The 26,118-nt window shown below is 28.5% G+C and overlaps 1 protein-coding gene across 1 annotated transcript; it reads right to left on the bottom strand.

Annotated features, from left to right (window-relative positions):
* Positions 1-1,342: 1,342 nt before the first annotated feature.
* LOC114132461 (arylsulfatase B-like) lies at positions 1,343-16,170 on the bottom strand. Its single transcript, XM_027997922.2, has 8 exons — positions 15,445-16,170; positions 7,300-7,459; positions 6,341-6,567; positions 5,300-5,564; positions 4,579-4,769; positions 3,989-4,124; positions 3,422-3,580; positions 1,343-2,567 (listed from the first exon to the last, which is right to left on the bottom strand). The coding sequence occupies exons 1-8, from the start codon at positions 15,556-15,558 to the stop codon at positions 2,116-2,118; spliced, it is 1,704 nt and encodes a 567-aa protein (XP_027853723.2). The 5' UTR covers positions 15,559-16,170; the 3' UTR covers positions 1,343-2,115.
* Between the last annotated feature and the right edge of the window lie 9,948 nt (positions 16,171-26,118).

The raw sequence follows: 26,118 nt of genomic DNA, 5'->3' as shown, positions 1-26,118 counted from the left end.
CGGATATTTTTTTATGGTTTATCTCGTGACGTCTATTGAGGTCTTACTATATGTAAGAGCTGACGCAAATCATATAATATACTTGTATATACAATACATTGAATTTCGATCAAGAACTTATTCATTGGCTATCACTTTTAATAACTTTATTAAAAATAAATAAGTAGGTATTTGTTGTTTTAGTTACCGCAGTAGTGGAAAAACGTTTTGGGTTATATTATTACTTATATAAAGAGAAATATACACATTATTTGTATTATAGGGGTGTATAGAGAGAAGGATAGCGAAGACTTTCTGTGGGTAATATTTTGATTAAGCAACAATTTTTTTTCTATTAATTTATCAGTTTTATGTTGAAGTATTAAAAACTTACCTTTTTAGTTTTTGTTCCACTTAAAACACGTACAATACTACAATACGCTCATAAAACGTGAAAAACAATGATTATTTAATGATTTATATACTAAAAATATTTCATATTTTTTGATCAGTATAGACTATAAGTATTAATGATTAAAATAAAAGTTTATCACATTAAACGTATTTCCTTTAATTTCGCATCATACTGACAAACATACAGGTTTATGTTACCATAATAAATAATATAGTATCTATTTCATAATATTAATATAAATAATATAAAGTTTTAAAAAATTATAAATATGTATATTAATAATTAATACAAAATTAAAGTTTGTCAGTTCTTTAAAAAAAAAAAAATGTTGTTACGCTTAAAGTAATTACCTATACTTAAATGAAACGTTAAATCAAAAGTAAAATAATTATGTTAAAAGAGAATAATTAAAATTTATCGAGTCATACAGTTTAGAATCTAAAGTTTAGATCATAGTGTAAACTATATTAGCATATATTTGCAAAATTATAGTTATTAAGGCTATTGCGTATGAATAATTTATGAACGAGCATAGTGGCTTGAACTTAATAATAGGCTAATGACCTAGTGGTTGATGCATCTATCTTTAATTTAAAAATAAAAATGGTAATAATGATAATATTTAATATGTGTAATTGTGAAAACTGTAGCCTGTAATTTTATTATTATGTATTATATTATAGACATTATATTGTAATTAGAGGCTGCAATCGCGAAGCATCTATCTACTGTTTATCAGTTATATAAACGTCTATATAGGCACATTATCATCAAATATAAAATGTCAACTAAGTAACCTAAAACATACTGAAAATACTGTAAAGAACAGTTCTAAATAAATAATTGATAATGTCAATTTTTCTTAGTGAAAAAATAATACAAAATACAATTTTACGTTCTATCTTTCGTTTAATACTACCTAACTATTTATATTAAGTTACTCAGCAATAAAAACATTCAAAAGTATTATTATCTTCTGAATTCGTCCGACATACATTAGGTAGGTACAATAAATAGGGACACGTACTAAAATTAATCAATAAATTATACAAAAATAAAAATATATACTTATTAATTAAAACTACGCGTATGAGAGCCTATGTGGAAAATGTTAACTATACAATGTTAAAAAGAACACTACACATTTATTATTTCCCTAAAAAGTTCCAAGAGGATGACACATTTTTCTGTACAGCGCATTATTTTGTCAATAATCGACCCGTTCGTTTATCGTAGTTGTTGATGATTGTCTAAAGTTTAGTTTTTCAACCCTCGTGGGGGTTATATAGGGAATTTCGTTATCGGTTTTAAAGAAGGTTTCAGATGATAATAATATTATGTTCTAGTGCAGAGATATCGGGACGTTTTGAAGAGGATCACGTTCAAAAACATGCGAGCGCTACAACCTCAGGCGTATCGCTCGTCTCGACGTTTGATATTTTAATTACTATATATGGCTCGCACGAAAACATCGAATTGTCGTATATAATCGTCGGGAACGAATACGAACGCTCGTACAATCAATAAATGAGTTTTTCGTCCGTCTTAAAAAAAAAAAAAAAATACCTAAAGGTAATAGCTGATTATGGATCGATTATGCATCTATATAACGGCTGATTTTTTTTCAGGCGGATTTACCCGCGGAATCTTTTTAAAAGGGAATACACGCAGGTTATAGGGAACATAAAGTACAACAGATTTTACACAGTGCGCCGACCGCGTCAGTACAGCATCCAGCTGGACCACGTGTTGTTGAACCGGGCCGGGTTGGCGGCCGGGTCGAACGGCCGGTTGGTCTGCGGCACCAGCAGCCGCCTGTAGTACTTGAGCGCCTCGTACAGCTGTCCGCTGACCGTCACGTACTTTTTGGCCACGTTGTTGGTCTCGCACGGGTCGGAGGCCAGGTCGAACAGGCACGCCTCCCCGGACGGGCACGGAGACCGGGCCCGCGGTCCCTCGGCCGACGGGTTGCACCGGATCGTCGACTCGTACCGCATGGCCAACAGGTCGCGGACGCCGCTCAGCGGACTTCCGCCCGCCGCGAACGGCAGAGAGTTCGACAGGCGGGCGAGAGCGCGTCCGGTCGGGCTGTACAGCACAGCGCTGGCGTTGTACGGCGTCCGCGGTCTGGTCGCCCCGAAGAAACCGTCCAGTGACCCGTTCGCCGTCGAACCTGCAGCACGCGAGTAACGGAAATGATTAAAATATAGTATATATAATACGTATTATAGTCGCCGTCAATGGCAACCCAAATCGTGTATCGATGCTGTACGATCGTGCAAGGTGTGAGATTTAAACCGTCCGAATTGCGACACGATTTTATACGGTCGCCGTTTCATCGACCAACCCCCCCCCCCAAACATTTTTTTTGACACGTTGACACGCGACGATGGTGACCGTCATCTATAAATTTAATGTTATGTTTTGTTTTTATAGGTACGTAAATAACGTCTAGGATCGATGGACGAAACCACGCGTAACCGGGGCTCGGATTTAAACGCGCTTTTTTGTTTGATATAAAAAAAAAGATGGTTGTAACGTACCTAATAACTCTACTAAATTATATTATTATATAAATTATATTGTTAACCCGTGAAAAACGTTAAACCCCGGCTTTTAGTGCTTCTAGTGCAGTGATTTTTGTGCATTCGTTATAAATACTAAATGGGGCGAATATAGTTTTGATTTTGAGGACAATCATTATTATTAGGTATCAGCGTTTCAAGACATTATGTAATGCATTTTGTGATATTTAATTGTAATATATTATATTCATACATGGGCGCTCATTGGGGAGGGCAAGATAGGGCACTTGCCCCTCCCTCCTGGACAAAAAATATTATGAACTTGTAGCTCTATAAATATTACCATAATATTATTATTATCTTTATTTTCTTACATTTGAGAATTTTTTTATTTTGACCCCCCTAAAATGTTACCTATGGGCGCCCACGTATTCATATATACATTTTTTTTTTTTGAAACGATTGTAACTTTTTACTAAAATGATAGTTAAAAATAACTTACCGACGATTAATTTCCAGTTGTCTTTGAGAATACCTGCATAACGCTGTTTTTCGTCTATATTCAGCAAAACGAAATTACGGAGCGACGGTAAATTTAATGTGAGAGATGTCCATTGATCGTATCCATCCAGATTCTTTGGTAAAAATCCTGGATTTCCTCCTGAAGTAAAGTTATAAATATATTATTACGGTGGAAAAAAATCTATTCAATAATAATAAATTGTTTTTGAAGCACCAACATTGAATATATTATAATTTTTTTCAACACAGTTGTGCATTTAATTTAGAAAAATTAAAAAATGTTTAATAAATCGTATTTTTGTATTTAAGTCAGAGGAAAGAAGTTATTAGTTTAAAAATTAACTTTTTTATTGTCTATAACCGTTAATCATTGTACTAATGTAAAATTGTTTGCTTAGTAGAACGAGGTAAATTATTAAAACACGACATGGTCAAATAAAATCTTTGTAATGTAGAATCGAGTTGTTAAATTTCAAATCGTTAAATGTATGTGCTATTACGCTTCTTAATATCGCTTCTCTATATGATGTAGTACGCAGAGACGTACCTGCAGCAGAGTATAAGGTCGGCAACCAATCAGTGATGTGCATAAGCTGTTTGGAAACGCGAGGATTTTCTTGAAATTGCGGAGCCCAGATGAAAGACGCGCTCTTAACGCCACCTTCCCACAACGTGTTCTTTATCTGAAAAAAAATTCAAACCGATATAAAAATTAAAATGTTATATTATTTATTTATAATGTAGATTTATACCAACTAACAAAAACATACAACTTATAAAAACTAAGATTGGTACAAGTCAATTGGCAATAATATAATTTATGTACCAAAACCAAACCGATACAGTGGAACTATAATACTTTTATTACTACTGAATTACTGAATACGAGTACATATTATACACAATTAACCCGAACAAATTCAGTATCATTAAAATTAAATGCATTTTTTAATTTTAAATATGTTGTAAGTATAACCTACCTAATAGTTTTGGTCTTATTTTAATTATAGATTATAGAGAGCATTATTTTACAATTTTAGGGTACTTTCTTAGTTTTTTTAATAAGTCTAATTTTTAATCCATGGTATAATACATTGAAATCGAATTCAAGGTACGATTTGTATGCATGAAACTTACACCTCTGTACGGGAAATTGGAACCCCAGTTGGCTGTTACACCGACGTTGGATCCATAATTTCGACCGGAACTATCAAACGACGGCGAACCGTTGTCTGACATGAACACGATAATAGTGTTCTGCAAAATGTTCTTTTCTGCTAGCGCCTCCACAACTCGACCCACAGACTCGTCTAATTTGGATACCATCGCTACAACACGATATTGATTATTAGGTTTTTTAGTCGGTAAAATTTTTTTTCTACTTTGTTGTTTTTATCCAACATAATATTATTAGGTTATAGTTGATCTATACTACATTATACAATATAATATTAAAGATTGAATAAGTATACATTTTAAATGAATTATCAAATTATTTACATAGGTAATATAATTAGTTTTATAATATATTATAACGATCTAAATTGTATAGTAATAAAGTGAAAATATGTTAAATAAAATAGATCATTTTATGTAACAGTCGATGTGTCATTAATTTGGTCGAGTTATAAAAAACTATCGTTAACAAGTTAAAATTAACTCGATTTTATTAAGTTATTTTTAATTTGATTACATTATTTTTCGACATTTAAATTTTTGAAAATAATAACCTTATTTTTTGAAAAACAATGTGGGTACATTAACAACATTTTATAGAACATGATTAAAGTGTTAGGATAAAACAATTCATTATTATAAATAATTATTAATTATTACTGATTGTGGCATGTCGTCGTACCTGCATAAGTTCGCCGGTTCGGATCCAAAATGTGATTAAATTTGTTGATTTCGGACTGCGGTGCCTCCAAATTCTTACCTCTGTTGCCCGTGTGCACGGCTACGTGCGCTAAATACATGAACAGAGGCCGATCGGCTGGCTGTTCTTTGATCAATCGCACGGCTTCGTCGGTGAACACGTCAGTGGCGTATTTGCCGGCAACGTCCCACGCGATAGTGTCGTTTCGTCGCATGTCAAATCCTTGGAATTCGCCAAAATTCTGATACTATAAAGTGACAAAATTGCCGTTTAAGATGGTGGTCTATTTTTTTTTTAAAAGATGTCAGAGCCATTTTGTTTATCAGGAAAAACTTAAGCGTTTGGTGAACTAGTAGGATTTTGGTAAATTGTTTTTATTTTAAACACACAGATGACTTTTGAAGGTTGTATTGGACTATGACTTTTAAAATTTTGTATTTTCAGAACTTGAAATATCTGTACTCACCCGTCGTATATGATCACACATTTTTTTTTTAGTATTTTGAAAGGTATTTTTCTTGCTTTATTTCAGAGATTAAATCGCCTTAAGTAAAGTTTTCCACATTAAAAAATAAAATAAAAATACAACCAACATTTGATTATTCTTTTTATTTGAATAATATTATTAAAATATTTTAATTTCCTAAATTGTTGCCTTTTAGTTAGCTCCGATTTCATTAATTAATTATCAAGTACATGAGTGTTTATGATAATATTGTATTGCAATATAAGCTTATAGAAATTGAAATTGAAAATTTAATCATTTTTACTGGTCAAAAGGGGATCATAGACATAGTTAAATAACCTGAATAGGCTAAATATAAAGAACTTAAAAAATAGATAATGTCAAAATTATAGACAATAAAATACTCATCATAGAATTATTCGTAATTAATTAAAACTTTATGTTAAGAAAGCTTTGTTTTACATTACGATAAAAAAATGCATTATCGTATGAATTCACAACCCTAATAAAATATTACACGTTGAACTCGTGAATAAATACGATCATATTTGACTTACGACGTCTTGAAGTATGTAATCGTAGTAACTGACGTATCCGGTGTAATAGCCAAAGTGCGAGTCGAAACCTCGCCGCGTGGGCGTATAGGCCGGTTTGTAGAAACCCAAATGCCATTTTCCTATGGCTCGAGTCGTGTATCCCAATTCTCTGAGATATTCTGGTAACAGTTTCTCCGATAGCGGTAAGCCATTTGGTTCGGCACCGTAAGTCGGAGGACCTTGCATACCTGTTTAAAATTTTTATTAGTTATATGAAGTTATTACTCATATTGGAATGTGCGATTTTACCAGGGAGAGAAATTTTAAGTTAATATTATTTAATTTATATATAACTCGTAAATAATTTTAAATGTATATAAATATTATATTATTTAGGATAACTTAAATAATTGGCAACATTATTACTTTTAATACTTATTAATTGTGTATTACTTAGGTATTGATTTGAAGTACTACTCTTCGCTTATATCGTAATATATAACTGCGGATTGTTAATTTATACTACATTATTACAATACATTGTAATTTATCAATATTCGCATGTAAAAGCTCGTACTAAAATAAGGTATAGTAAATAACCAAAATATTAGTTGAAGTTAAACCTATAGATTTTATTGATATTCGCAGTTAGAAAATTAATTATTATTGAATTATCTAAAGTTTGTTATTTTTTGCTTTTCAACTTTATAAATTTTAATATATAATTTGCATAAAAAATTTGATATATTTATTATTTTTTCAGTTAGGGAATTTCAAACTTGATGGCTTCAAACCTACTTTTCTCACCTGATTCTGCAATACGCAACTGATAATCTGTTATTAATAGAAACTAATAAATATTTGATTTTTTTTCCACAGACTGTATTATCATTTACATATTTTTTGTGAAATCGGAAAGAATTTGATTTAAATAATTTCGTTACATTGACGTGTCTTGAAAAATGAAAATTATTATTTACCTAATTTAATGGGATACTTTCCAGTCATCAGTGCCACTCGAGACGGCGTGCACACCGGTTGAGTGTATAAATTGTTAAGCACAACACCGTTGAATGCCAGTGCATCAATGTTAGGCGTCGGGATTTCATCAGAACCGTGAAAACTCAAGTCGTTCCATCCCTGCAAATGTAAAAATTATTTTTATTATTTTTCAATTTATTTTGTTATTGTTTATCGTTTATTATTATTTTTTTAAGCCTGTCAGCAGAAAAACATATTTTCAGAAAAAATATCTGATAAATTGAAAAACTTACAAAATAGTAAGATCTGCTATAATAATTAAATTGCTATATATTATTACATTGTTTTATTATTTTTAAATATTTTTTTTTTCAAACAATAACATTCCTTTTAAAAATGTGTCTACATTGATTTTACAATTATAATAATTATAACTATAATTGAAGTAGTCTTTTCCATTAGTAAGTTGTAAATTTTCTTTTTGGCGATGGAACCTATACAAATGTAATTAAATTTTAGTTTTGTTCTACACTCAAATATTGCAAACAAATTGCAACAAATGACATTGCAAGAATAATTGTTAATATTAATTCACATTATTACGATGGGTACTCATTAAATATATTCATAAAGAGATATTTTTTTCATTGCCGCGCAAATATAATTTTCGACAGAAATTTTAACTTTCTATTTTTTCCTCAATTCTAAATAACAATCAAAGTATTAAAAATAAACTCAACTGTGCTACATCGCCGTCAAATGCGACCGATATACGTGCGATTTTATCCTAGGTGACTTGCCGTAAGCAAGATTTAAAATAATTTTGTTTCAGTTAATGCAGTGCATGTACCTACATCACATACCTATGAGGTAACACAATTATTATTATTATTATTTTTTTTTTTTGTTATAAATCAAAATATAAATATTTGTGTTGTTTTTTTTTTAATTTTTAATTTATTATAATAAGCATCTATATAATTTTAATAGACTCAATAAAAAGTGTACTGACTGTTCTCTCGTAAAACGTATGTATAATATCATAAAGTTATTGATATCGATAATACAAAAACTAAAAATACAAAATTTTGTGATATACATAAGTGGAACAACAAAATATAAAATAATGTATTGTTTTTGAAACGGAAAGTGATGATACTGTAACTAAAAAAAACAAGAAAGGACGAAATATAGTGTATTATAATTTGTATTAAAAAATTACCAATTATTAACAATACAGTATAATTATATTTTACTCAGAATTTGTTTTCCGAACGCAATATTTAATATACAGATTACAATCAATAAGCTTTCGCCGGTTTCGCGCCGATTTGAGCGAAGCGAAAACGTTGCAGTTTTCGTCAATACATATTGTTATCAAGGTCAATGTCATCGTCTTATTTATACAGAAATAATTTAGAGTGTGAACAAAAAAACGCTCACACACACACTCAGAAGTACAGTAAGTATATTGTCGAAACACGGCATATGCGGTCAAAACTATTGCGCTTTCTATATCCGCAAGACTAGACGCCCGCGCCGTCGTCATGACTGCGTGAAGCAACGCGGCTGTTTAGTTGTCATATTATTATTATTATTATATATATATATTATATAGGTGTGCAGCAGGTAGTGGGGTTATACGAAATGGAAAACGAGCGAAAAACTAGCTGTCAGACATCATGTTCCATCTCTCGTGGTTTTGTAACAGGTCGTGTAATATGTTTGGGAGGTATCTACATTCGATAGGTAAGTCGTTTTATTTTTCAGTTCGACTCAGTTGACTTTATCCCGGAGCTCGAGCCAAAAATAAAAACATTTAAATATGTACATACGGCTAATAATGATCTTTGCAATCAAAGTTAAAAACGATTAATAAAAATAAGATGAATGCAACGGCTATTTGCAGTTAGTATTCTGTAAAATACTGTAGAGATTTTTATATTTTTAATTTAATAATCTGACACTTGATATCTACAGTACTTAAAAATTATTATCAAGATATGGTTTCAACATTTCAAAATAAAAAGGATAAATTGGAAAACATACTTTCGATTAATTTAAATATTATGTTATCTGAAAAATATTCGATGTAAAAATAGAAATACGCATTAATAATTTTGTAATAATAGTATGCATGGTTTTGTTATTTTTGGTGTGTTACGATATTTTAATCATAAAAGAAAGAAGATCGCTTAACAAAATACTAATGCGGTTGACCTTTAAAAAAATAACTTCGTAGAATTTATAAAGCCGAATATATTTTCACCTCGTGTTTTACTCTTTATTTTGCTTTAAAAAACGAGCACTATGATTAATGCGTACGTGTTCGATAGACCGGGACAAAAAAAGCAGTGTCCGTTTTGGAATGTCATCTCACGCGACGGTTTATCAATATTCACTGAACTATCATACACTGATCCGCGGACGGTATACATGACAGCTGCTGTAGACTTGTCAACGGATAAAATGTATTAAAAAAAAAAAAAAAATACATCATTGAAAATATGTCTCTCACTGTTACTCGTCCATTCGCGTGAGATCAAATGGCCCATAGAAATGAAGGTGAAAAAGTATTTCAGTAGGAAATAAGTACTTATACGTGTGGATATATATACATACCTATTTGCTATATCTACATTGATATACAGAGTGTACCATAATGATCCGACACATTAAAATATAATTTCAATGTAAAAATCGTCTTATGTTCATGGTCGTGTTCGTGTATAATTTATGAATATAGGCTGCTGTAGTTTATCGGTACGTGTCGCAGTTAAGACCGTTGAACATTATGATAATATAATATTATTAAAGTTTTATGGAAACCCTTTTCGCGTCTATTGAACAGGCATAGATTCTGTTTTTGCCAAGCGGATCTCAAACTGTTATCATGGTGTGCATTAGGTATTCAAAATATGTGTATAATATAATATGAACGTGAGCTCAAACAGATATAATATTTAGTGTCTCACGGTCAATTAACATTTTATTTTTTAAACGGAAATTGACAGGTAGAGAAGTTTTCGAATTTATTATTGAGTGAAACGATTATAAATTGGTCTAAACTATTTTAATATAAGTACTCAGTTGATACAACACCATGATATAAACACATCTATTGACATCTTTGGCACATTTCCCCTGTCAACGTGATTCGTGATAAAATACGTGAAAACATGAGCAAATCCACGAGCTATGAACATGCAAAATTATTAGTCTGAGCTATTTTTAGTTAGGTATATATTTATATTATTTTGTCATTGCGAACAGGCCTCCAACACATCATTATAATAATTTATAATCATTACAAAATATTGGTTATTTTATCAAAATATATAAAAATTGAAAAATCTAACGTACTCGTACTATATTCCTATGTTTCTTATAATTTCACTTTTAATTGATTTTAAGGACTTTAGTCGTACGATCGTTTATTAAATAGTTGGTGTAATTTGAATTGTTAATATAATAATATTATATTATTAAAACAGTAGAGATTATATTTTTATCGGTACACTCGTATATAAAATATTCATAAGAATAATATTTTAAAAAAATATTATATTTCAAAAATAAGTATTAGATAATAAAAACATAATTATATTCAGTAAACAAATTTTAGCAAACTAAAAATAATTCCAAAAATCTTTAATGAAAACTATGTAAAAACGACATTATAAGTCATTAAAACGACCACTATATAATATTCACTTGATTCTTAAAAGAATATTTTTCACGTATAGAGCTGTTTTTATACCCCTCTCCCAAATGAACACAAAAATACCATAAAATTTGTAATTGTATTTTTCTACAAGACATATAAAATATTTACTTTTTTACGTATAGTCGACCGCCGCGACAACCGCAAAGACCGCAAAATATTTGCAAGCTATAGTATCATATGTAATATCAATGTTCTCATAGTGTACATTCAACATTGTATTATTACAGTTATTAATGTTTATTAATGTCAATATCGTTTATAGTTTTTACATAACGTCTGAAAACGGGTCGTTATTCTGTTAACCACGTCATGATCAGTTGCATTCCTAGCCCTTATACATAATATATTTACAGCGAAAATCTGAGATTTCGGTAAAACGTTTCTGCGAATTTATTTACAGAAAAATACTAAAATTAATAATCATAATATTATACAATTTGATTTCGCCTCTTTATCCAACTCTTTTGTTGTTGCTTTCGCATTCCTTCTATCAAACACTCTTATTTAATTAATACTGTTTTATTATGTAATTTATTAGTGAAATATGTATGGATTTAGAAAAAATTTCACTTTCATTGATTTACTGTTCCATCTATTTTAATTTATCAAAATATAATCAGAAATCATTTAGTATTTAATAGCAGGTAAAAAAATGTCTTATTAATTCTACTAACAGCTTACTTTTTTCCCCTTATGAATTACTATCGTAGGCGGGAGAGGCGAACTGTGTTACCATTAATTTTTCCATCAATATATTATCAATGTTTACCAGTGATTCCTTACTATCTTAAACAAAATATTATAGCATTTTTATTTTTGAAAACTTTAAACATAAGAAATACCCATGGACTATGGTGCAACTTTTATAATATAATACAGTGGGATTTATCAAGCATTGTATTATTCAATTTAAATCGACAATCCTTGGATCCTGAGTTTATACGTCAGTGTTTTAGATTAAGATTTGTCTCCATCAATAACTTTAGATAGGGCAAATTATGCGATTTTGACATTATCGATACGTTCCTTAAGTATATTTAGGTATAACCTATACGCTCGACGAGCTCGTCACCTTCGACAAATACCCGCATTGATTGGCTATTGCGACACGCGAACTCAGTATAATTGGCTAAGTATAGTTAGTTAATCGGCGCGACCAAGTTATATAGTAGGTATATATATTTTTGATAAACCACAATGATGAATATTATTATATATTGGTACCTATCGTTGTTGTTGTGAGAAATTCCGAAAGCGCTTGATGTAATACCTTATAATAATGACAGTATTCATTAAATTGCAATGTTATCGCAAAAATTGAGCGTCACTTATTCGTTCACCCCTATATATTGTATTAAAACGACCCACGCTTTGACCGTTGCGTACGTATTTCGTCGGAACCAATCGACGATTTTCACTGTTTGTGTAACACGTGTCCTTGCTGCAGGTTCTCACATTTTAGTTGGGTGTTCACTTCCTTCGACTGCGGACGGAAGGGTTGTATGTTTTCCGCGAACCGAGTTTACGTAAATCACATATCGAACTCAACAAATATTACTACAATAAACAGTGGTACAATTCAAATATTATTTTCTTTATCTAAATAAAATAGTTTATCATTCTCGACTTTCGTAAGCAATTCAACTCTCTCTTCTACAGTGCATAATCCATAATATAATGTTTTTTTAAAATTATTTCAAAGTTCAAAGTTTTTGAAAATTCAAATAAATTAGAAAATATAAATTTTTTTAAGTCAATAGTCCGATCTGTAATCATTATTTATTGTGAAAATACCTGCAATAGTTGATTCGGAAGCAATATGTATTTAAAACGTATTCATTATTTACACTTCATACAGTACAATTATTATTTGTTGACAGTAAGCTATGCTTATATTATTAAAGAAGTGTTAAATCACATTTATTTGTAGGTATTTTATGAAAAATAACTATTCACTACACACTTTATAATTTATTTTATTTGCTAGTCTCAACTTCTATTGTTTTATATTTATCTAACATTTTTATTAATAATTATATTTGGGTTTTTCATTAATTATAATGAAGGGTTACTGGCACCTCGAAAATTATTATTAATTCTGATAATATCTATTAAATGTTACTTGTTGTTGTTGGTGTTAAACGTTAATTAATAATTATATATACATACGCACTGTGTTGTTTATTAAGTAGGCTGTTTAAAATATTACTAAATATATTTAATCATTTAGACGATCATAATATTAAATATTATATAACATCTTGAAAATTATGACTTAGATTTTTTTTAATTACCTACTGTTGGGAAAATACGTGAATATATCGTAAGTGAGAATCGTGTTTATAATTATACATGCGTGCTTTGTTTTAGTTAACTTCCGCTTCTAGATAAACTGTACGTTTTTAATATTATATAGACGCAAAAATTATGATAATTAGGTAGGTATTGTTATTTATATGTATACTAGCTGTGTCTATAACCCGATTACTTCCGTAAAAAAAAAATAAATAAAAAGACGGTACTGTGTATCACGATTCTAATATACCTAAGTTCATATGTAAATCGGAATTGGTTACTTATTGGTAGTATCTCACTTTAATTCAGCCAAGATAACTACTTGGTATATTTTCGAATGTAGTTCCAACTATTCTTTAAAAACTATAGGAAATTTTTAAAATACCGGTTGAATACAAGTAACAAACTTATATTAATTTATAAAATATATAAATAGGTTATAATCATGAGCATCCATTTGGAGGGTAATGATAGGGATTAGGGAACTTGCCCCTTCTTGTGCAAACAATATTATAAATTTGAAGTAAAATAAATGTGGCATATTTACATTTATATGTGAAAATAACATTAAATCTTGATTGCTTTACACTTGAGAATTTTTTTATTTTGACCCTCCCCCCAAAAATTTTACCTTGGTTATAATGTTACATAAATCTCTTTTATTTTTATAACAAATAGTATTCCTGAATATAAATAATACAATACTCAATTTTCGTAAGCCAAAATGAAATTCGTATGTGAATTACCACCTTATATAGGGTTTAAAAAATGAAGCTATAATCTATAAGTAGTTACCTACTACCTACTCTCCGAGTTTCAAATAATATACGTGAAAAATGTTGCACCAATTGGTTCGATAGTTTCTAAGTATATCCTCATCCGAAAGTACTATAATTAATAATTTTATATATAAATAGATAGATGTTTTTAATTATATACCTACTGTAATGAAACATTGAATTTGAGTTATACATTCATAACTTATAAGAACATGTTTTGTAAATCCTTTTATTTTTACATACCTAATGTAGGTACTTTAAGAGAATATTTTACAGTAAATATTGGGTAGTATGGTGTATTTTATCAGTTTATGTTTGCACATTATTGGTAATTTTCTATAATGTAACTACACCTACTTTTACATTTTATTTATGATACACATTTACTTGTCAACACTATAGTAATGGTCCATTAAGAATTTTGAATGTTTTGACTGAAGTTGCATAATAGTTCTCAAATATTTTACACATTATATAATGTAGCATACAACATGTGCTATAGCGTGTGAGTATTCGATACAATTATGGTAATTTTTAAACAGTTTATTTACAATATAATATATTTGTTAGTTTTTTCTTTTAATATTGGTAACTATTGGGTCGTGTATAAAAATTAAAAATTGACAAACCTACTTAAACAAACAACGTAAACACTGCTCGGAATAAGAACAGCGAATTTTCATGCAATAAACTGTGTAAAGCGATGATAATTCATAATAATATAATAGCAATAAAGTAGCGCGTTCTTCGTTTTATCAATAATTTCGAAAAGTATTGTAAATAGGTATTAAAATAACATAATTGATGCAGACATTTGTCTCACGGCCACTAAATCTAAATAAAGTCTTCTAAAGGGTCAAGGGCCAACAATTATTGATTGCAGTTTATTATCGATAAAAAGAATAAAATTAATTTCAGTTTTCATAAACGATTTAAACATTTAACCTACTGTTATATCTTAAAACAAACGATATTTCTATCGTTAAATTTAAAGTAAATTATCAAACGTGTAATCCAAATTCAAAATCAAAATCTATAAATTATGTGCAGCATTACATTGGATACAGAAATTAGGAATATGAAATAAATTATTATTTAAACTGTTAGATTATGAGATATATTTTAAGCTTATCTCATATACCCCATGTATTTGATGTAGTTTTTAAAACAGTAAATTTTTACAGTACAATTAAAAGATTAACAATGATTTTTGTGCTAGAAAAAAGTAAGTACGAACCCACTAGGTATAATTTCGGGCGTATTTAATAATAATAGTATGTATATTTAACCTAACCTATAGTCGTTCCGTGACAGACCGTATATTAAACGTAATGACGTCTTACCAAATCGTCGGCCAAAATGAAAACAATGTTCGGCTTGGAAGTCTGAGGGCGAGCCGGTTGCAAGACCGCGGCCAGCGCGACCAGGACCCACAGTGACAACCGTGTAACTTCCATGAATCCTCAGCGTGTGGGTGGCTGTGACGTCGACCGTGCGAGTGACTGCGACCAAGTTTCAGCGAATGTATTTAGATATTGAACGCGATAGCTGAGATCGGTTTTTCCGAACGGTGGTGGCGGTGGAGTGAATAAAATAATATTAATATAACGACAAAAAACAACGGGTTTTCCCTCTTCTTTTTTTCCTGTATATGTGTCCTAATTCGCGTACGAACGGGAAAGAAAAATCGCTACTGCAGCTACCGTCAACAAAGTATGCCGTCGATAAATATTATATTATTGTGATAGAATATCTTTTCACAAACTATTCGACGTGGGTATTATAATATACCTATGTATATTGCATATATATAATGTATATTATTATTATTATATTATGTTTCGGCACGATTTACACGGTGTAGCGCGATTCGCGGGTATCTCGATTATAATATTAATGTATATATTTTATCGTAATATTGTGCTTGCAAATGGAAATAACATTTGTATCTACAAAAATGCGCACGTTATATTATTTCGAATACACCCGGAAGACGCGCGAAATATAAACGGACACGACTGGAGCGCTTGTGCCGACTGGACTACGCCCGCTAACAAATTCGGTACCTATATTTATACTAACGTTTGATATGCGGTCAGTGATTTTTCTTTCATTATCCACCTTCCGCCAACAATTATAATGTTATGTGTCCTCGTTCAGTACACTATATATTAATATTTGTAGTAAACCCAAAGCATGGTTATTAGTTTATTACATATACGATTATCATTCTATATATACTGATGATGCGATGAAAGAGATAAAAATATTATGTTAAATTAGAATATAATCTACAATCTGTACATATATATGGCTAAACAAATATTTCAGTTTTGGCTCTTGAGAACTATCAAAGGTTAAAAAACACCGTTTCATAGTTTTTTAGTGATTAAGACTAATCATTAGCGGGTTTGGATTCGAAGGCGAATGGTTTTTTTTCTTGGTTAATGATAGAAAAATAATTCTTGAATTAAAATGTGTTTTATTTAATTTCTAAGGTAATGTGTACCTAAAACATTCTTTTCACTATTTATTTTTATTTTTTATCTCTTTTTTTCATGCTTGATTATCAATTAATTATCATAATATTATACGTACTTACGGTACCTATAAATCGATAAAACCTTGAACAACTGACGCTTTGTCGATGTTAAGTTTAAGATTACTTTTAATTGATATGCTTATTTATTATCGCTAAAATATATTTATGTATTCGATAAAGTTAATTTAGTGTTAATCAAAGTATCTGTTTTACCAATAAATTAAAATGTATTTTTGATGGCTAAATTTAAGATTGTTTTTCAATAAATGTTTTTCGTGCATTTTTGACATTTAAAATGCTCTTTTTTTATTGTTTATATTACTTTCGTATCCAAAACCTACTTATTAATTATACATTATACAATATTATGTAAAATAGTAATATCAGTATAATAATCATACGTCATACGTCATAGTTAGAATCTATAGGAGTGATAGAAACTAGAGTAGATCACTTAGTATTAGATAGGAAGAAGTTATACGCAGTCCTAGACTGGTTAACAACCCACTGTTAGATTAATGTTCGTCGCGAATTTGGTCATTATTGTCACAGCACACATAGCCACATCGCCTTAGTCAATCCCAATAAATTGTAGAACACACTATAATACATTAGCATTTAGTTATTTTAATTTTGCTAAGGCCCATATGTCGTTTAAATAATTATTGTCTAACTAGAGCAATGTCCTGCAGAGCGATTACTATACATATCATATGATACTTGCGAACTTTATTTATCAGTGATAAATCGAGTTTAAGTATTAAAATACTACTGTTTAAACCATACATCTTCCTCAAAATATTTTTATATTTTTCCTTAAGCGTAAGATATTATATTTCAACGATACAGAGTGCTTTATCAAGCACGCTAATTCCAATTTTAGAATAATATATTATAAGCGGAGCTATACATTTATTAATTTTTACAAATTTAAAAAAATATAATTTACTTTTATAAATAATTTTATTTTCAAATAATATAAATTTCAAATCATGTAAAAACAAAGATTTAAAAAAAAAGTTAGTACTATAAATAATGAGTGACACTAAAATAAATCATTATTATGTTATTCTATAAGTAATAATATTTGTTTTTTTTAGTTTTGTGTGAAGTAATATTTATAAATTGCATGGTAGCATATCGTAAAACATCAGATATTTTTTCTATTTACTACGTTGGATTTTTAAAATGTAATTTCTTATATAAATAATATAGGTAAAAATAAGATATTATTATGTTTTTAAATGCTTTTTAAATTTTAAAAAAAAAAAAAAAAAAATGCCCATATTGTTTTTAAAAACTTTTTCGCACAAAAAGAATTATTCAAACTACAATCATAACTCATATACTTGAAAAATAAAAGATATACACCATACAGAAGTTGTAATATATTTTTGTAGTGTTTTATTTTTTTATATCATTATTTATTAATATAAGAATATTAATATTTCGAAAAAATATTAGCTACCTATACTAAATTTGCCGATAGATTTTTATTTTTATTAGTTATTTATTTATTTGACAAATCACAAATATTAAACCTACTTAAATAAGATATATTGTTACATTTTTGTAAGTGCAAGTCCTTTTAATACATCATGGCAAATTGTTGATTTTAAGAATTTTTTCTATTAAATAACATCATGGAAGCATCATAATTCAAGATTTTGCGCATTTTATTTATATTATTTACAATTTATATAGCATAATATAATAATATAATAGACGAATAGGAAATACTAACGCAACGTTACACTGTGTGTTTAAAAATCTTCGCGCGTATTATTTTAATACAATATCTATATTCTATATAATAAATATAAAAGAATTTATTTTTATTTGTATACCTTTCTTTCTAGGCCTGTGACTTGTGATCGATTTGGATCGATAGATTCGTTAGACATCAGGCAAATAGGTGAACGTGGTAGTAGTGATATTTAAAAATGTCGTTCAATTTTATGTAGATATCTGCTTGTAAACTATCGAGTGTTACCTTTACTATAAGTATATAATAGTCTGTAAACGCAAAAATACAAATTCTCACCATATTGGACGATGACTCTTGTATTCGTACACCTATTCGTTGTCGTTGAGTCCACATTTGTTCATAATAGAAAAGTATTTGTATTATAATATTTTATCTAGTACAATGTAAAACGTGATGTACCATGTATAAGTAAATACTAATTACATATAAATACAAATAAGTACATAGAAACGTGTTTTTGAAACATTGTTTCTGAATCTATGTTCCCTATAAGTGGCAACAATTTCTAGCGATTGATTTTTGATCATGTGTCTCAGATGACAGATAATATAGTATTCGCATTACTTGTTTCAACCTAACCTAGTAGTCTAATTTAGATACATTTATAACAATTATCGATTAACCATAGTATCAACTATCAGTAAATAATAAATAATGAATGAGTATCGTAATAATTTATTATAATAATAAATTTACAAATTATAAATCATAATACATTAAAGATTATTCAATATGCAGCTTTTTTTAGAATCTGAACAAAGTGATGAATGTATTGATTTCACAATGATGTGTGTGTGTTTTTTTTAGATTCTGAACGAAGTGATGAATGTATTTTTTTATGTGTCTGTGCACAGCATAACTAGTCGAAATAATGCTTTAATTTCCAACTTCGGGGGTTGTTTTCCGATGGCTAAGTGAATATCCTTGGTACATTATAGAGATCAAAAGTGTAAACATTTTCCAACATTTTTCAAAAAAAAGTGAAAAAATAAATTTTACGCAAAACTAGTTTTTGACCAAATCGATTTTTTTATATGGTTGTAACTCAAAAACTAATCACTGTAAATACTAGAAATTTTCACCAAATGTTTATATTAGTGTTATCTATATACAGTTAAATTTACCATGGAAAACGATTTGTAAAAATCATGAATATTTGAAAATTATTTTGTAGATATAATTCATTAAAATGTTTGTATAAGTAGCTAAGAGTTGAAAATTTAATACAAAATTTTCCATAAGTTTGACTTATAATAATTTTAATTATAAATGAATTTAAATTTTGGTGTATTCAGCCAATTTAAACATAAACCACTTTTTTCACCAACCACTGAAAATTATATTCTAGGCTGACAAATTATCTTTGTTTAGAATTTTTCTTCTGTACAATGATAACTCTCATTGGATTAAAATTCAATACATCAATTATAGTGATCTACTATACAGTAGAGTGGTACTCACTTGACCGATTTTTTTTTACAAAATGTCGTATGTGTGGGGTCGAAAAAAAAATATAATAAATAAAAAAATTGCGTAACAAAAAAAAAAAAAAAAATGCAACATTTTTTTGGTCTGCTTAGCACTGCATTAATTTGCGAGGTGAAAACTGAAAACTAATGGAGTGATATACTGTCATGCTCCCAAATACACATTTGAACGTTTATTTATTGAATATTTAGAAACGCTCAATTATAACTCATACTTTTCTTGTCATAAACCATTATTTAAAGTTATTTGTTATTATAAATAGGTAAACCTCAGGCCCTCAAGATTAGAAAATAAGGTCAGTAATATGTTTTATAGTTTGCCATAACTCATAACATATACGAGTATATAAAATAATCTTATGTTTTTTCTAAAAGGGAGAAACTAAAGATTTTTTAAAAATAAAATGCAAAATTTACGTGAAAAATAAAATAAATAATGAGCTAACTTAATACGTATAAACTCATAAGTTGTAAGTTAAACAAATGGAATTGAATAATATTGAACCAAATTTTATTATACAAACTATTTTTGATACAAGTGTATTACCCACCATTTTTTTTTTTATAAAATAATACTGTTGAAATCATTTTTACTTGAATTCAAAATGAGGAGAAAAAAAATAATACTTTTTTTCGTCTTACTACCATAATCATCTTCAGATTTATCGTGTAAAACACAAACACCGACAATGTGTTCTTGATTTATCATTAGTGTAGACATTTAGTAATATGCTATGTGTATTTAATCTTATAATCTTTCCGTTGTTTGTCTTTATGATAATTCACATTAAATCAATTAAATGTTGTTACAACACAATAAGATTACGTTTTTAAATTTAAAATCATTTAAAATAATTAAATAAAACTCTTTATCGTTAAATTGTTTGTATTAAGCGAATAAAGAATGTCCTTCAGAATCCTATTTTATTCAGGAAACTATGTTAAACCAACACGTTAAAAAAACGATTGAGATTCTACATTATTTATTATTGTATTACGTACGTATTATATTATGTATTGTTAGTGTTTGATTTATTACATTTCGTTATGTTGACCGGTTTTTGAGAATAGCCTAATAATACATTTCCGGGTAGTTCTATCACATAACATCATTCGGTGTGTGTTCTTAACCTATACGCTTTTACAAGCTAATTTTTAGAATATTAGTCATATTACTATATATCTACTTTTAATATTATAATTAATGTTTACATACTATATACTTAATTGTATGAATAAACACTGATATAAAAGGTTCATTAGTAAGTTAACCTAACGACCTATTTTGTGAGGAATATTTTTGCAGAATACATGACTAATATGTTATATGTCCAACAATAAGATCAAGTATACCCACCCGTAGTGAATATTATTGTATTTATTTTAATATTGAATACCGATTACTAGTCGACCGTGTGAATCTGACCATTTCTATCGATAGTATTTATTTTTGTGACGATTCGATCACTTTTTATGTCAAACAGTCACTCAAAAACCTTGAAAGGTTTTGAAAAGTAACTATTTGTTTTTTGAAAGGACAATTTTTAAATTTTTCAAAAATATCATAAAAACATGTGAAATGTTAAGCACATTTAGGAATAAAAGAAAGAAACAGTCTTCACTCGGAAATATAAAAATATCTCTTCGTATTTTATTTTTCATACGAGTAGTTTTTGATTAATTATAATTTATATAATATAAATTAAGGATAATAGTCCTTAAAAAATGGTTTTACAAACTATAAAATGCTGATAAACTAATATTAATTATAATTTTCAAGTTATCATAGCTCTTGTATTTTTCAGATCTTGTATAATAAAATGAACTTATAGTTATCCTTAGTACATCAAGTAAAAAAAAAATTAAAAACTACATTACTCAAAATTTAAAAAATAATATCATAATATCATTTAACAGTTTATAGGAGAAAAGCAGTGAATCTTATTTGAAAAAAAAGAGAACATTTCTTTAACAAAACAAGGCCATTAAGTTTACCTATAATCACTTAAAAATGTTAAAACTCAGCATTTAGATAAATGAATTATAATTAAAATGGGATTGTGGGTGTTCAGCCAGTCACTTTGTTTGCATGTATATTATATTTATTATTTATATACATACAAAGAGAGCGAAAAATATATTACAAAAAGTCTAAATGTTATGATATATCATTGTAATAATAATTACACACACATTATTTGTGTTTTTCTATTGTCGTCTGAGGTATAATAATTTAATGACTAATATAGTACCTAATATTATACTTAATTAATAGACATAGATACACGGAAAAACTCATCACTGCCAGTGTACAATACACCCGTAGGTGTACAATATATATACATATGTGTATTGTGATTTATCGTTACGATGACACGAGATTATCTAATGGAACAATCGCGAAGTACGAAATAATTGTACCTACCACCGACCCACCCGAGTTTGAAGAAGCGTAAATAATAATATGCGCGTATATCATATCATATTATGAATGTCCCTTTTCCGACTAAAAACAGGCGTCAAGGACGGAAGCGTACACGAGACTTACGCGCGGCGCCGGACAAGACGTGCAATTAGTGTTATTCCATCGTACAACAATGAGTTTCCCGACACGGACTACGTTTTTCGTCCGGAGATATATTGTAGGCACAGGTATCGTATACGCATCATCAATTTCTTCTTAAACGCCGTACGATTCATAAACCATAACAATTATTGCACACACAATATATTTTGCGAACCGACAACGTTCCCATTATGAGTCTTCGCATAATTCGCATAGCTCTATGAATGTAGATACGCACTTATTGTTGTGTGCATGTGGAACGATGTTTTCGCGGAGCTTAAGGTCATTGCAGTCGTTGTGTTCGCTCACGTGGTTTTCTCAAGGAAGTGGATTTCGCTTGGATTAACACCGTCAATAAGATCGTCGTCATCATCATTATCACCATTACCACCACATACGCATCACAAGGGTCAGATTCTTTAGACGCGCGTCCTTAAAATTAAAAAAACAAGAATATTATTAAAACGAAAGGAATAATAGTAATTTTTAGAAGCGATGTACACACCTGCCTTTTGGACACAATCTGTACAAATCAATATTACCATAAACCGACAGCAATACGATATAATTGCTGTAACATTGATCGGCACGAGGCTTCTGTCTAGGGGACAGAGAAATGTCTAATACGCGATTTTAATATAGAATTGAATGTTATAACGCGGAAAGATCGATCAAGACGTCCAAATTAAAATATCAAACATACAAAAATAAATTGATACTAAAAAGTTCAATGAAGTAGATACTCCGTGAAAAATTAATTTCACAATTACCCACAATATATCATCGAATTTGATATAGACATAAAATTCTTATAGATTATCTATGTAAACATTTTTTAATACAATTTTATTCAAACAAATATTATAAAACGATCACTTAAGTAATTTCCAGTGTCGTTTTATCGTGTTTTGTTATATACCTAAACATATATATATATATATTTATTTTTTGGCGTAGAATTAGTACCTAATATAAGGTTTAGACTATAATTTATTGACTTTTTAATATCCAATTAACAACTAACATATTATGATTATTAAAATATGCATTTTTTATTATTCATTTAGTTGATAAAAAATTAAACTTGAAGAAAAGAAAATATTAACATGTTTTAGAACAAAATATAAAAAAAATAAAAGTTAACACAAAAATTAGATATTTTATTAGTGTACGATTTTTAGTATACAATAGGGTATCCATAGGGTAATTTTAGTTTAGATATTTTAAACATAGTTTTTTTGTCTTAGAATCAGCGGAAGTGCTAATACCACTCCACAAGTTTGATTCGACATTAGATAATAATAATTTTTCGATTAAAAAACATATAAACCACTAAATACAAGTTAATTAATCCGTTGATGATTTAATCTTTAAATGTAGAGAATATTACCTACATAATATAATATGTATGTAATCAAATACTAATTATATTTTTATACGAATTACGCCTATGTATAGGTATAGTTCGTAATAGGTATAATATATGACGTTAAAACGATTGTTGTTTATTTATCATATTATATGAGGCGTGTTAATTCATAGAACAATGTCAGAATATTCCGGAAGTTTATGGAATTGTTATAAACAAATAAAGTGAATTAAAAATAATAATTATTTTATTTTTAATCCTCGATCCTTGTGAACAAAAAGTACTCCTAGGTGGGCAATCCGACTGCGGCTGGATTATACAACGCTTCGTATTCTAGTTATTTTTTGTATGTAAACAATTTTAAATTTGAAGTGTCTATAATCACTTATTATTATTAGTGATCATCAGTTTTAATTAATACTACTTGTAAAGAATTATATAAAAATAAAAAATAACAGATAACATTCAAGACTTTTAAATAATATTGGTGCATAAGCGAAGTAAAACATGACGAAACGATTTATGAATTATGAATTACGAAATATTGATATATTTTAACTAGAAAAAAAATTATATATATTTGATAACCGACAGTAGCTGACCATAAATAAAGAACATTAGATCGGGAAAAAATGCACGGCCACTGACGTTGAAATAATTCAATAGAATAAAATAATTACGAAAATAGCACGCATTACGTGGGTATTATTAAATGACAATCATACAATGAAAAGAATGGAAAAATAAATATTTTTATTAACACACGGCGTAATATAATATTTATATTTATATAAAAAAAGTAATAAAGATGTAACGATAAGTAAAGACTGTCTGGAAAAACCGGGTGGTCATAGAGTCAGGTAGTCGAAATGCAGTGAAGGGTACCGATTCAGCGACGGAGCTAGATAACTTTGAGATACCGGACGGGAAAGGCGATAGTTATCTGCTGTGGTAGAATTTCCCGGAAAATTATAAATAAACCAAGGACAGGAGGTGTATAATATTTTACTTAATAATGTAAAAAATACCGTATTTATTGACATTGTTATATATATATTTTATTGATTTTTTAAAATTTAAACTTGAAAGATAATAAATGTAATTAATAAGGTATCAATTCACTGCTTACAGCTACATTGCTATACATGCTATATACCAAAATTGAATTAGTCGTGCTAAGTATATGTGTGTATTTTTTTTACTTTTACATTTACTTATAATTTATATTATGTACAATATGTACAATATGGTTAACGAGTAAATCTGATGACTTATTTTACAAGTGACGTCAATACTATTATTATAATACTATGTATAAAAAAGCTCACAGCAATGACTGCTGGTAAGAATAAAGTTTGTTTAAAATTAAAACTAGACAAATAATCGGTTGGCAAACGCACATTATCGTATTTTACGATAAATAAATAAATATAAAATAGTAATAATAATATTATATATTTATTGGATAAGAATTAATCATAAAAATTACAGTAATATCATTTAATAGTTATACATAATGATACAGAATATAGTTAAATATAGAATACATATAATAATCAACATTAAGTTCAGTATTTGACGATTCGAAATGATAGGTGGATCATACTAAATTAATCAATAAATTATACTTAACATAATAATGTAGGTAATATAAAATATATTCAATTTATGTCAAATAAAATTGACGTTACGCCATATCAACAAGAATAACGTATTCTTAGGCATTAGGTATTATTTTCTGTTACATTATGAGGTTAAATACTAGTCTATGGTTTGTAAACGTATAGTTCAGTAACCCGACATCAATGATAAAATAATATATTTTATGAGACGGCGCTCTATATATGCAATTTTCATACAAGTGGAATCAAACAATATTGTTGTCATTTTTATACTCAAGATATAAAATATGTTTATTTATAAATATTTTAAATACACTCACTTGTACTTGATACTTATTCAATCACTTTCAATTTAAATAGATATTTAATCAAAAGTAAAATAACAGTAGAATTGCTAAAACATTTTAATTGTAGTTGAGGAGCAAATTAAAAAAAAAAAAACTCTGCAATTTTCAAAATATCTAGTAAAAACTAAAAACTAAAATTGTAAGAACCTAGAAATCAATTTTGTTTTTGTACTGTAACATGAATACGAATAACCGTAATAACAGTAGAGTAATTTCATTTTTTATGAAGTATTAGAATTTTGTAGACATTATACAATTATACTTTAAAAAATAATTTGAATTTTTTTTTTTTTATTAACATTGATGAATGATAATA

The sequence above is a fragment of the Aphis gossypii genome, chromosome X (genome assembly GCF_020184175.1).
Source record: "Aphis gossypii isolate Hap1 chromosome X, ASM2018417v2, whole genome shotgun sequence".
Lineage (NCBI taxonomy): Eukaryota > Metazoa > Arthropoda > Insecta > Hemiptera > Aphididae > Aphis > Aphis gossypii.
The sequence above is the reverse complement of the archived record's forward strand: the minus strand, read 5'-3'. Positions and strand labels throughout refer to the sequence as shown.

Bases quoted from the DNA above. Each gene is read 5' to 3' on its own strand.
- LOC114132461 (XM_027997922.2), bottom strand. From the start codon at position 15,558: ATGGAAGTTACACGGTTGTCACTGTGGGTCCTGGTCGCGCTGGCCGCG. The intron at 4,770-5,299 runs GTACGACGACAT...ATCGTGTTGTAG, and splicing joins GAACCGGCGAACTTATGCAG to CGATGGTATCCAAATTAGAC. The intron at 3,581-3,988 runs GTACGTCTCTGC...ACTTTACTTCAG, and splicing joins GACCTTATACTCTGCTGCAG to GAGGAAATCCAGGATTTTTA.